This window comes from Echinops telfairi, unplaced genomic scaffold (assembly GCF_000313985.2).
Source record: "Echinops telfairi isolate 266 unplaced genomic scaffold, ASM31398v2 ScPeMD7_25;HRSCAF=90, whole genome shotgun sequence".
Classification (NCBI taxonomy): domain Eukaryota; kingdom Metazoa; phylum Chordata; class Mammalia; order Afrosoricida; family Tenrecidae; genus Echinops; species Echinops telfairi.
In genome coordinates this window covers 286,042-299,248 of record NW_022103922.1, presented here as the reverse complement: position 1 = coordinate 299,248, position 13,207 = coordinate 286,042, and the positions used below count along the sequence as shown (strand labels likewise).

Genomic DNA, 13,207 nt, shown 5'->3' with positions numbered 1-13,207 from the left:
TTGGAATCGTAAGTGGATCTCTAGGTCTCTTTGGTGGGTACTGGCATCTTAACGATTATTAAGGCTTCCAAACTGTGAACATGGAACATGTTTTTGTTTATGTAAATCTTCTTTAATCTCTTCCATCACTGGTTATCATTGTCTCCGTGTGAACCCCATATATCTCTGGTTTGATTTATTCCTCGGTGTTTTATTCTCTCCCATGCTGTTGTCAATAGCATTGTTTCTCTAATTGCTCTTTCAGTAACTGACTTCTGCCTGTTGACCTTGTACCCTGTGACTTTGCGGATTCTTCCATTAGCTCTAGAAGTTTTTTCATGGGCTCTTTAGGGTTTTCTACATAGAAGATCATGGCACCTGCAAGCGGAGACAATTGTGCTTTTTTCCCTGGGCTCTTTGATTTTTCACTCTTGTCTATTTTTCTGGCAGGACTTCTGGTGCCTCGCTGACTAGAGGGAACTTCTGTTGAGCTCTGTTCCTGGTCTCATGGGGAGCTCTCAGTCTCCTCCAGACTGTTGGTTGCTGGCCTTCTCACACGTGCCCTGGGTCATGCTAAGGCATGTACCTTCTAGTCCAGTCTTGATGGTTTTCATCAGGAAAGGCTGCGGATTCAGAGATGCTGCTGCCCTGCTTCTCCTTTACCCTGTTGATGGGCTTGGGAGATTTTTTTTTAAGGTGTTTGATTAATTTATGAGTGGCCTTGCATGATGTAATTTTCTAAACTACAAGGCCATTCCCATTTCCTGTGCATCCCCGAGTTTTCAGTTCCCTGGTTCTGTTTCCTGCCCCTCCTTACACTTGCAGTTCCCCCAAAGCCCAGCTTCCCTCTCTCTGTGTCTGGGGGGTTGTGGGCTCCGTTTGCCCAGCACTTGCCCAGACAGCACCTCAGGACACCCCTGCTCCTTGGCCTCTCATGGACTCCCATGTCAGCTGAGGCAGCCACACCGCCCTGCTGTCCCTCCTCCTCCTCCTCCGCCATACATATGTTACCTCCATCATTTAAAAAATATTTTCTTTCTGTTTGAGCCCTTGGTATCAGCTCCTCTTTTTTTCCCCCTTCCGCCCCCACCCTCCCACTCTCATGGACAACTGATAAATTATAAATTATTATTTTTATATCTTACACTGACTACTGTCTCTCTTCACCAACGTTTCTATTGTTCATCCCTCTGGGTGGGGTTGGGGGTGTTATGCATCTATCATTGTGATCCGTTCCCTCTTCCTCTCCTCCTTCCCCCACCTTCCCCCTACCCTCTTGGTATCTCTACTCCCATTTCTGTACCTGTCCTGAGCTCTTACGTGCAACATTGTACATGCTCTGGTCTAGCCAGAGCTCAAAGGCAGGACTGGGGTTATGATAGCAGGGGATGAGGAAACCTCAAGGAACAGGAATATTTTGTGCTTAAATGGTACATCCTTCCCTTCTTGTAGGACTTCCGCCTCAGGACCATCCTCCCGAGCCCACAGCTCTGGGGCCCCCCCTGTTTCTTGCCCTTGTGCTTTACAGTCCTGCTTGCTGTCAGCTCCCTCCCTCAGCCTGGTGAGGGGCATGCTCCCCTGGAACCTCACCAAAGCCCACAGGATTGTGCAGGCTCTTGGGGGCCCTTCTCTTTGCCTCCCTGCACCGCACCTTCTGTCCCTGCCCCACCCCACCGTCTCGAGGGGGTGCTGCCTTGTCATTCATCAAGCTGGCCACTTAGCGCCTTTTCCCAGGAGTCTTCCTCCCAAAGAGGGGCTTTGTTCCCCTGTAGTTCCAGCCCCACTTTTCTGACTTTATATGGAATCACGAATTCATGTTAAATATGCTAAAATATGTAAAATGTCACCTTTTTATTTTTAATGCTCGGATTATCCCAAATTTGACCAATGGTACTCTTTCCAGCAAGCTTCTGTGTCTTTTTGGCATGTCCCCATGAGTCTTTGAGCACCCTCTGGCTTTCTGGGACAAGAAGATTGTAAGAAACGCTTTGCAATTCTGTGCAAACAAAGTGAAAGCTTGGACAGGATGGGTGTGTCCTGTGGATATACACTGGCCAGGGTTCTTACGCACAGTGGCAAGCGCCTCTGCCCATTGTAGCACATTACCTCCAATGAGCAGCTCCAAGGGTCCACACTGGTCACCGGGTGGGGCCTGCTTCTCCTGGGCAGGATCTCCTCTACATCCATGCTCTGTTCGGCTCTCCCCCAACCATCCACCAGACCATTCTGTTGGCGCCACCCTCGTGCACAGACCACATGTGCTAGGTTGTAGCTGTCACCACTGATGGGCTCTTCCTGGGTGCTTTAGTAGCCTCCCAGCCTTCTACCCACAGAAGCTAGTGCGCTCTGGAAACGAGAACTGCCTCCAGGTCACATTCCCCGTTCAGAGCAGGTCTAGCAGGACAAGGCACCCCTCTGTAGGACAGGCAGAAGTCCTCCACCTGGGCACTCACTGCTCTCTGCCCTCACTCTCTGCCAGGAATTTAGGGCGGACCTCAGAAGAGAAACACACAGACCTCTCTCCCCTTCAAACGCTAACGCTTCGGGACAGTGCAAAGTTCTGCTGGCCCAGGGCACTCTTGCTTCCTGCGGCAGCTGGCCTCGTCTTTTGTTTTTCCAGTGCACCGGGCCAATCCCTACCCAATCGTGTGCACCAGGCCTATTCCTGGATGTACCAGGCCTGCCTCTGCCTCAGAACCTTTACACTTGCTGTTCCTCTTGCTCAGAATGATCTTTCTCAGTCTTCTGGGTACAGCTCAAATGTGCCCAGGGGTGAGTTGCTTCCCTAAGTTGTCACTGTCTGAAATGATCCACTTGCCTATGTTTTTTTGGTTTGACTTCAGCTTTGTCATTGAATTGGAACAACATATATTAAATTTTTTTAGGTAGACAAATATTTTCATTACTGTACCACAAGAAAACAGCTCATGATCTTATGACCCAGATAACCTTTTTGGACACCTTCTATCTGTACACTCAAGCATGCATGCCCACACGCACTTATAGACACAGTCCAGCTGGCAGGTGCTGGCACCCACCACCCTGAACCCTGTCCCTACCGCCCGAGGCTTTCCATTGTGTGTGAGTGGTTTCACTGCACTTAGGTGTATTTCTACACGACATATTTTTGTTTCACTGGCTCTTTACTCTGTAAGGAGAGTGTTATGTTGGAATTCCCTCTTCATGGATGTGGCTATGGTTCACCTTGTGCATGTTGCTGTTGCCGGTTTTGTCTTCCTTCTCCCAGTGGCTGTTAGAGAGCAGTCTTGGTATCCATCCTCAGAGGGGGGTTTCAGTGGCTCACGTGTCTCCCACATTCTGAGCTCCACAGTTGTGGCCAGTGCTGCCAGGAGTGGTCCTCTACTGTCCCTCATGCCCCTGGATTGGACTTCCCAAGTCACTGAGTTACATGTCCCGCTGTAGGCTTTCCTAATGCCGAGCACACACTGGCCTCGCCCTCAGTGTGGAACCAAGCCAGCATTGGGGTCTCTGAAGGTGGAGGCAGAGAGGGGGTTGTTGGGCCCACCTCTTACTGAGTGTGAAGTCACTTCTTGCTAGCATCTTCATTCGCTATCTTCCACCACCAGTATCCTGGGTTACTGTCCGAATGTATTTCCTCTTGTGGGCAGGGTCTGTGAATGCCATCTTCCGATTTGGGAGGTCTTTGTGCTTTTCTTACTGCTTCCACGTCTCTATGTGTGACTGTGTGTAGTGTGAAGACAGTGTAGTGTACAGCCTGTCTTCTCTGCGTTTTAAGAAAGCATTCTTCACCCCATCAAACGTATTCTGTCTCACCTTTTGTACTCTTGACCAGAGTTTTGTTTTCGACATTCAAGACTTTATTTTTTGGGAAGTTAACATTTTCCCTTTTAAAACAAATAATGTAGAGTAGGGAGGGATTCAATAGCCTCACGATGGTAGCTCTCCGCCAGGTCTGCTCATGTCTCCCTTTTCAGGCCCCAGGTCCCCAGCATCTTGTGCCTTGTTGAGTAGAAGCCATGCTAGTGAGTACTCCTTAGTCTGTATCATCTTTCTTTTTATGTTTTGTTGACTTTTTACTTGGACACATTTTCAGATTTACCAAAATAATGGGAAGGCTGCTCTCCTTTCCCCAGGCATCCCAAGCACCTGTTTCACAGTCTGCTCTGACTTCCCTTGCTGCCAGACTCTAAAGGCTTCCTGTCAGCATTCTGGATTCTAAAGGGAGTTCGAATAGTCTCATTTAGGATGATGTTTGCTTTAGTTTATTGCTGCTGTTTGTTGGGTACTTTTTTACCAGAGCTACAAAACTGTCTTCTACCTAATTTACTGATTTTTACCTTCTTAGTCTATTTTTAAACTTTTACTAAGTACAACTAAAAAAAAACTGTGTTAGCATGGAAACTCGCATTTGTGTTTTCTAAGTTGGACAGTTTTTGTACACCTGGTACAGTTCAGTGAATTACATGGGGGTATCCCCCAAAGCTGGATTTAAAAAAAAAAAAAGTCTATATATTTAATTTTTTGTACAAAACAACCTTATCACCTTCAAAGTACTCTCCATTACACTTAATACATTTGTCACATCTGCAATTCCATTCTTGGAAACATTTCTTAAATTCATCTGTTTGGATGGCTGGCAGCACCTCCCTCATTTTTTCCTTCACCTTTTCTGTGTTGTCAAATCACTGTCCTTTCGTGTCCCTCTTCATTTGCAGAAACAAAAAGAAGTTGCATGGAGTGAGGTCAGGTGAATCAGGTATGTGGGGCAACAGAAGCATGCTGTTTTTTGGCCAAAAACTGGCACACTGAGATGACTGTGTGAGCAGGTGCATTGTCGTGGTGGCAAAACCACTGTTCGTTCCGCTGTCTGCCACAAATCAGGCCTTTTTTGTTGCACACTGTTACACAATCTTTTCAGAATCTTTAAATAAAAAGTTTGATTACAGTTTGACCTGGTGGCACAAACTCCAAATGCATTACAAGTTGACATTTTCGCCTGTTCTGGAAATTGACTAACATCCAGAACAAGGTTTGTCACCAATCGACACTTCACCTTTTTTGAAATGAGAAAACACTCGTACACTTGAGTTTTTCCCATAGTGCTGTCCTTGTAAGCTGTGTTCAAGATCACAACAGTTTATGTGGCATTTTTCCCGAGCTGGAAAAAAATGCCACAGCTGCCCGCCATTTTCTTAAATCGGCCATCACAAAAAATGAGGTTTGAGCGAAACTGCTTTTATGAAAAAATTCAGTGTGACCAGAGAGAACCTTCCCAGGCAATGCCATTGGGTGCACTAACTCAGAGCGAGTTGCTTGATGCTCACCTAGTGGGAAAAACGCATACTCCGAAAGCTCACCCTGCTCAGCACAATTTAATTTTTGTTGTTGTTGTTTGTACCAATTTGCATTTATCGTAGGAATTCTACCTATAGCCGACCACCGAAAGGACCTGCATTCTTTTGAGGGGTCTGGGTGAGAAGGTGCGCAAGCTACTGATTGTGATTATATGATTCAGCTGTGACTGATTGTTAACAGGGTTAATTGATGGCTACCCTGACTGATGGGTAAGCCATCTTAGAAGCAGGGGAGAGGGGATTCTCATCACTAGCCAGAAACAAGAGCTGGGAGATCCTGGATGTCCAGGATACCCGCGGGGCAGCCGCAGCAGAACCTAGAACAAGAGCGGGAGGCAGAGTTGTGGGTGCCCCAACCCACAGAGCAAGTAAAGCTCAGTGCTTTTGGGCCGGAGACTGGTTTGTGGAGGGAGGAGCATCGGAGCACTTACGTAGGGGAGCTTGGTTTGCCCACTGATAGAGCTGGAGCCAAGTGCTTTTGAGTTGAGGCTTGTAGCAGAGTGGCATGCCCGTTGGACATTTATTGGCATCCTTTGAAGAGCTTTTTAACATTGCTTGAGCAGGGCAGAGGCCAGCCCAAGAGGCTGAGGACCTGAGAGTAGCCTGCCTGTGGGCATGGCAGGGAATCAACTGTCCTGACTGACCAGCTGTATCTTGAGCATTTTGCACATGAATTGTAACCTATTAATTTTCCTAATAAATCTCTAATTGTGAGCGTTGTCTACGAGTTCTGTGTGGCCATTGCAATGAATTGTGGAACCCAAGAGAAAAGCAGAGTGCAGGGAAATTTGAGTGCGGTGTTCAACATCACTCGGGGGATGGTGGGTGTCACAATAGGATTCACAAGGACAGAGGGTGGGGGGTGTTTGACGTCTGCCTTGTGGCTGACTGCCGTGGGAGCTGGAGGAGGTCAGAGTGGCCCTAACCCATGAGTTCCCCTAGTTGGTGTCAGAAGGTAGGGTTTGTTGTGAGGGAAAGCAGAACGGACACGTGAAGTAAAACTTTTAATTCTTAGATGGTGGTCCCTAACTGTAGCAGCTGAAAGGAATGTATGAAAACAATATGCAGCAGCTGAGGGGAGAAGAGCCTTATGCACATAAATGGAAACAGCAGGGGTGGAGGTTAAATCTGAGTGTCAGCAAGAGATTTAAGGGTATGTGTTTAAGTGACTGCACTGTGAATATTGAATGTTTCTCCTACCTGGTATTGTAAATAGGCCCAAGTATTTGATGTAAAATCAATATGATCATCATGATTACAGAGAGGTAGTAAGTCCATCATTGGGCTGTACTTGATTGGATGTGCTCAAAAGAGGAACTAGGTATTGCCTAGAAGAAATAGGCTTGATTTTAAGCCAGATATGTAGGTAGAGTTGAGGGCCTAGGTGGAAATCTGCCTCCTACCCAGAATGCTGAGAATAGACTTGTAGTTCAAGGAAAGACCTGCAGAGAAAAAGAAAAGATGTTTGGCATTTTAAACTTTGAGCAAGCAGTTTGTCAGTGTAGGTGTGGATGCAGGAAGTTTGTGTCCTCCATCAGAGGGAGCCAGCGAGCAGCCAGCCTGGTGCTGTGTTGTTAGGTAGGAGGGCCAGGCAGCAGTGAAGAGATGGGCTGATTTGGACACGTTGCATTGGCGCCCGCAAATATCTGGAGAGAAGCGTGCAGTGGACGCTTGTTCCTGTAATCTAGGAATGTTTCAACTGTTTGGAGTGAATGAAAAGATGGAATTGGCCCACCAAAGGGTGTATGTGTGTGTCTTTGAAAGAGATTGTGTCAATTCCCTCTGGGACAGCCTCAAGCACAGAGGGCTATCTCTGCTGGACTGTGGTCCGCACCAGTGTCCACACTGACTGAGAGTGGGTGGGGCTTTCAGAATAGCTTCTATAGAGAAAGGTTAGCATTTACTTGCTTTTCATCATCCTTGACAATGGAATTTTTTTTTTTTGTAGTTTGCATGAAACTCAAATATTTTATAAAGTATTTGAGTCAAAGAACTTTGAGTCAAAGAACTCCAGATGTTTATTGTAATGCATTCCATCTCGAGAGAGCTGCTGTGAGGGGTGGGGACGTGGGTGGGCTAGGGCAGTGTGTGTGTGTGTGTGTGTGTGTGTGTGTGTGTGTGAACAGCATCCAGAGCTGAGCAGGTGCTTCTACTCCCTGCCCTCAGGGGGGAGGGGCATTGTGCACTGACCGCTGGGCTCGGTGACTTCCTCTGGTCACTGCCCTGTGGGCTCTGGGTAACAGGGCCACGGACTCACTTTTGTTTTCCTAGAGCTAGCCTCAAAGCTTTTGCTTGGTGTTGTATTTGTTTATCAGAAAACTGACCCCGTGCAGGTAAGCTGGATCACGGTTTCTGTGGTGAGCCCCTCGCCATTGTTAGGGCAAGGTAGGGAGGACACAGTGCCTGCGTCCCTTGACGGGGGTGTGCATGCAGGCCAAGGTGGGCAGCCTGCTGAGGGGCTGGGGTGGCTCTGCTGTGAGAGCCTCCATTTCAGGAAATGGCTGCACGGCTGGGGATGGGCGCTACTGAGCATGCCCGGGGTGGGGGTGCAGCTGCTGCCGTTCCCCGCCCCGCGGTGGGCCGCAGGACGGAAAGTGAGAGGTTCTTGCAAGTGAGCACCCTTCCTGTCCCGCCTCCCAGGCCCACCTCGACGGGTCTGGGCGACCCCCTGCCCCAAGTGGGCTCTGCTTTGGACGGGGCTGGCCGCCTGCGCCGGGAAGCCTGCTTCCCACTGGCTGCTGGGCAGGAAGAGGCTGCGCTGAGCACCGCGCCGCCACCGAGAGACTAACCGGGTTTCGCGGTTTCCCGGTTTTTCCTGGCCCCCGTGGCCCCGCGCAGGGATGATCGGGAATGGAGGCGGGTGCTGGCTGCAGCGAGGCCCGCAGGTGAGGCCAGAGGGCTGGGGCTGCTGCCATGGCCCCTCCCTCGCTGGCCTCTGACTGGCAGGGCCTGTGCCCTGGCACAGGAGCCCCCAGGTCCGCACCAGCTGTGGGAGGTCTCAGAGGGCTGTGTGGGCGCCGCCTTGGTGCCTGGCAGGACTGTGTTCTTGGAACAAAAGGGTGGATGGGGGAGGGTGCTGTGCCGCAGCAGCATCTGGAGGAAGGCAGCTCCTTTGTTGCTGCCTCTGCCCACTGCTGCCAGGGGCTACCCTGAGGGGACTCTAGGGGGCTGTGTCACCAGGTATGCAGACCTGCTGGGGCCTGGAATACCGGCCCCCCTCCCCCGCCCCCCAGGGATTCCCACCTTTTCTGAATGGAACCTAGAGCATTCTCCAGGCCACACTGAGTGGACCCTGTGCAACTCTGGTACTGACCTTCCTCTCCCTCCTCTTCCTCATGGGGAGAAGGGAGGTTGAGGAGGCCAGAACATGTGGCTCCAGGGCTACTTCTGGGACGCCTGTTCACATTTCCAAAGAGCCTTGGTGGTGGGTGGGTGTTTCCCTCTTACCTTTACTGATATTGTTGAGACCACACCCAGCAAACAGCAGTTCAGCTCTCTGTGACACTGGTCCCACTCCTGAGTGGGGCAGCTGGCCTCACCTCCTTTCCTGAGTGGTTTCTCCTTGGTGATGCAGCGAGCTATGCAGTGGGCTGCTAACTGCAGGGTCAGCAGTTGGAAACCACTAACTGCTCTGAGGGAGGAGGCAGCTTTCTACTCCCTAAAGAATTCATCTCCAAAACCCACAGGAACAGTTCTACCCTGTCCTATAGGGTCCTTGTGAGTTAGAATTGATTTGATGGTAGTGATTTTTTCCCCCCATTAACTTAAGCACTGACTCCGAAGGTCCTTATCAAATCTTTTGAGTTGCTGAGGCCAATTTGATCCCACTTAGCTAGTTGATATGAGCATATTGCTCAAGGCAGATCATTTATTACTAGTTAAGTTTAACAAGTGTCTGCCTATAGGAAGACTTTAGGAGGCAGTTTTGGCTTAAGCTTTAGTGATCATTTCATGGCGTTTGTTTCAAGAGTTCACTTACCCCTTTGCTGTTAGGTACACTGAAGTTGGTTCTGACTCATAGCCCGCCTGTGTACAACAGAACGAAACGCTGCCCGTCCTGCCCCATCCTCACAATTATGCCCATACTCAAGCCCATTGTTGCAGCCACTATGACAGTCCATCTCTTATTCACTGCCCCTCCACTTTACCAACATGGTGTCCTTCTCCAGGGAGTCGTCTCTTCCTGACAATATGTCCAAAGTGTGTCAGAAAAAAGTCTCGTCATCTTCAGCGCATTCTGACTACTTCCCAGACAGATTTGTTTGTTCTTTTGGCAGTCCACAGGACTGTCAACATTCTTCGCCAATACCGTAATTCATAATGCATCGGTTCTCTTTCTGTCTTCCTTATTCAATATTCAACTTTCATATGTGTATGAGGCCGTTGAAAATACTGTGGCTTGGGTCAGGTGTACCTTAGTCCTCAAAAGTATCATCCATACTTTCCAACACTTTAAAGATGCCTTGCGCAGCAGAGTTACCCACTGTAATGCATCATTTGATCTCTTTGCTGCTTCCATGAGTATTGCTGTGGATTCAAGCAATATCAAATCCTTGACAATTTCAATCTTTTCATTTATCATGATGTAACCTTTATCCAGTTGTGAGGATGTTTATTTTCATTACATTGAGTTTTAATCCATACTGAAGGCTGCCATCTTTAATGTTCATCAGCAAGGGCTTCAAGTCCTCCTCACTTTCAGCACGCCAGGCTGGGTCATCTGCACATTTCAGGTTGCTAATAAATCTTCCTCTGATCCTTGCACAGTATTCTTCATATCATTCAGCATCTCTGATGATTCGGGCAGCATACAGATTGAATAAGAAGAGTGAGAGGATACAACCCTGTTGCGCACCTTTCTCCTTTTAAAACATGCAGCATTATTCCCTTGTTCTGCTCACACAACTGCCTCTTGAACCATGTGCAGGTTCTAAAAGAGCACGATGACATGTTCTGGAATTCCCATTCTCTAGGCTCTCACGATCTACACAGTCGATTGCCTTTGAGCAGTCAACACAAGTAAACATCTTTCTGGTAGTCTCTGATTTGAGACAAGATCCATCTGACATCAGTAGTGATCTCTCTTGTTCCATGACCTCTTCTGAATCTGGCTGAACCTCCGGCAGCTTCCTGTCAATATACTGCTGCAACCATTGTTGAATGATCTTCAGTAAAATTTCACTTCCATGTGATATCAGTGGTTTTGTTCTATAATTTGTACATTCTGTTGGGTCATCTTTCTATGGGATGCCTACCTTCTGTTGCTCCAGAAAGTCTAGAGTCCATGAGAAGTCAAAATACTGTCTTGCATGGCCCTCATTTGCTAAGAGAAAGAGTGGTTTTTCGTGTTGTCCAAAACAAACCCATGCCATCAAGTTCATTGTCACTCCCAGGGACCCTGGAGGATGGAGTAGAACTGGGCCCTGGAATTGTAGGACTGTCATTCTCCACAGGAGCAGGGAACCTCACTGTTCTTCCAGGGGGACTTGGTGGGTTGAACTCACTGCCCCACCAGGGTTTTGTGGCGTTAGTGGTAGAAGATGTTTATCTTCGCTCGGAGGGCTATGGATCTTTTGCAGGTCTTTGTGTGTGTGCAAAAGCTGACACAGGTCAAGTGAAAAAGCATTGTTTTTGAAAATTTTAAATATCTGAGGTCGAAGCTGTTTCCCCCTGCTCTTCGAGAACTAGGGGAGGAGGATTTACTCTTGGGCTGGTTATCTATTGTGGTGGTCTAGAGCTGTGGCGCTCCAGCGGGTGAAGGAGCCCTGGTGGTGCTGTCAGGGACCTCTAGCGGTCAGTGGCTCAAACTCATCAGCTGCTCTGCAGGAGAACAAGAAGGCTGCCTGCTCCGTACAGATTACCACCTTGGAAACTATACAGGTCGCTTTGGTCTGTCTTAGAAGAAGTATGGCTAGAGTACTCCTTTGATTGAGAGACTGTCTCTCTTAGTTCAGAAATGTTGCCTGGAGAAACCAGTCCCTGGAGAAGGACATCATGCTTGGTAAAGTAGAGAGGCAGTGATGAGAAGGAAGACCTCCAAGGAGACAGATTGGCCCCAAGGCTGCACCAGTGAGCTCAAGTATAGAACATTGTGAGGATGGTGCTGGCCGGGCAGCTTCCGTCTGTTGTGCATCACTATGGGTTGGAACCCATTGGATGGCCCCTAACAATGGCAGCAGCAGCAGCAGCAGCAGCACCACCACCACCACCACCACCACCACCATCACCATGAGTTGGAACCAGCTTGATGGCAGTGGGTTTTTGGTTTGGTCAGCTGTGGTGGTGCTTGGTAGGGTTTGTAGAATCAGAAGAGTTGATCTGATTTATACTTAGCTTTGGGGCAAGCCACCTTGAAGAACTGCCAGATGCCACATAGAACTTCTACAAGGGATGGCACCATTTCACAACCTTTTGTCCCCCTGTGTTCAGAATGTGCTGTGAAGAAGAGTCTCTTTCTCAGAACTGGTTTCAGGTGCATTTCATCCCATCATGCTGTGTAGACGCTGCAGGAGTGACGCGCAGTTTCTGGTGGAGGGACGCTAAGCCATTCTTTGAAAGTGGTGTCTGAGCGCTGGTGCTCTGCTGATGGTTTTCAAGGGTTGTTTTTATATAAATTATCTTATTGGTGTCTCTTACAGCTCTTCTGACAATCCATACATCACTTGTATCATAACAATCCATACATCGATGATGTTTCCATCATCATTTTCAAAACATTTTCTTTCTACTTGAGCCTTTGGTATCAGCTCCTCTTTTTTCCCTCCCTCCCTCTCCCACCCTCGTGACTCCTTGATAAATTATTTTCATATCTTACACCATCCTTTCTCTCTTCACCCATGTTTTTGTCGTTCGGTCCCTTTCATTCACCTATCCACTCATCACCCCCACCTACCCACCTATCCATCGACCCATAATACCACCCACTATCTACCCTTGTCCACCCATCCACCTGCCCACCTACCACCCAACCCACCTTTTCACTTGTCCAGTCCTTGCCACCCACCTATCATCCATCCACCTACCCACCCACCTGCTGTCTATTTCACCTGTCCATCCATTCACCCCATCCACTCACCCATCTATCCATCCCACCTCATATACCTCTCCATCAGGCATTAATTACCTATACTCATAGACAGGGGCTACTATTATAGAAACTTAGGGGTATGCCACTGGACAGGACACACACACACGCACACACACACAAATCCTTGTCTTTTTTAATAATTTTATTGGGGCCTGTACAACTCTTATCACAATCCATACGTGCATCAGTTGTATCAAGCACATTTATTTGTACATTTGTTACCCTCATCATTCTCAAAACGTTTGCTCTTCACATAAGCCCCTGGCATCAGCTCCTCATTTTCCCCCCTCCCTCCCTGCTTGATAATTTATAAATTATTATTTCGTCATATCTTACACTGTCTGACGTCTCCCTTCACCCATTTTTTGTTGTCCATCCTCCAGGGGAGGAGGTTATACGTAGATCCTTGTAATCAGTTCCCCCTCTCTACCCCACCCTCCTTTCACCCTCCTGTTATTACCACTCTCCTGAAGGGATCATCTGTCCTGGATTCCCTGTGTTTCCAGCTCCTATCTGTGCCAGTGTACATCCTCTGGTCTGGACAGATTTGTAAGGTAGAGTTGATCATAATAGTGGGGGGGCGGGGAAAGGCGGGGAGGAAACATTTAAGAACTAGAGGAAAGTTGTATGTTTCATCGTTGCTCCACTGCACCCTGACTGGCTCGTCTCCTCCATGCGACCCTTCCGTAAGGGTATGTCTAGTTGCCTATAGGTGGGCTTTGGGTCCCCACTGTGCACTCCCCCTCATTCACAATGATATGATTTTTTGTTCTTTGATGCCTGATAACTGATCCCTTCGGCACCT

General features: G+C 48.4%; 1 protein-coding gene across 6 annotated transcripts in view; it reads left to right on the top strand.

Annotated features, from left to right (window-relative positions):
* Positions 1 to 13,207, top strand: part of EHMT1 (euchromatic histone lysine methyltransferase 1) — a 114,806-nt gene that overhangs the window by 18,342 nt on the left and 83,257 nt on the right. For 3 of the 6 annotated variants that reach the window (XM_045289160.1, XM_045289159.1, XM_004714419.4), the window contains exon 1: positions 8,145 to 8,200. The exons of 2 other annotated variants lie outside the window; for them this stretch is intronic. In XM_045289160.1, the coding sequence (XP_045145095.1) occupies positions 8,156 to 8,200 (45 nt within the window). In that variant the 5' untranslated portion in view covers positions 8,145 to 8,155. Of the gene's footprint in view, positions 1 to 8,143; positions 8,201 to 13,207 lie in introns of those variants that run through there. One more of the 6 variants, XM_045289157.1, reaches the window with a different exon arrangement.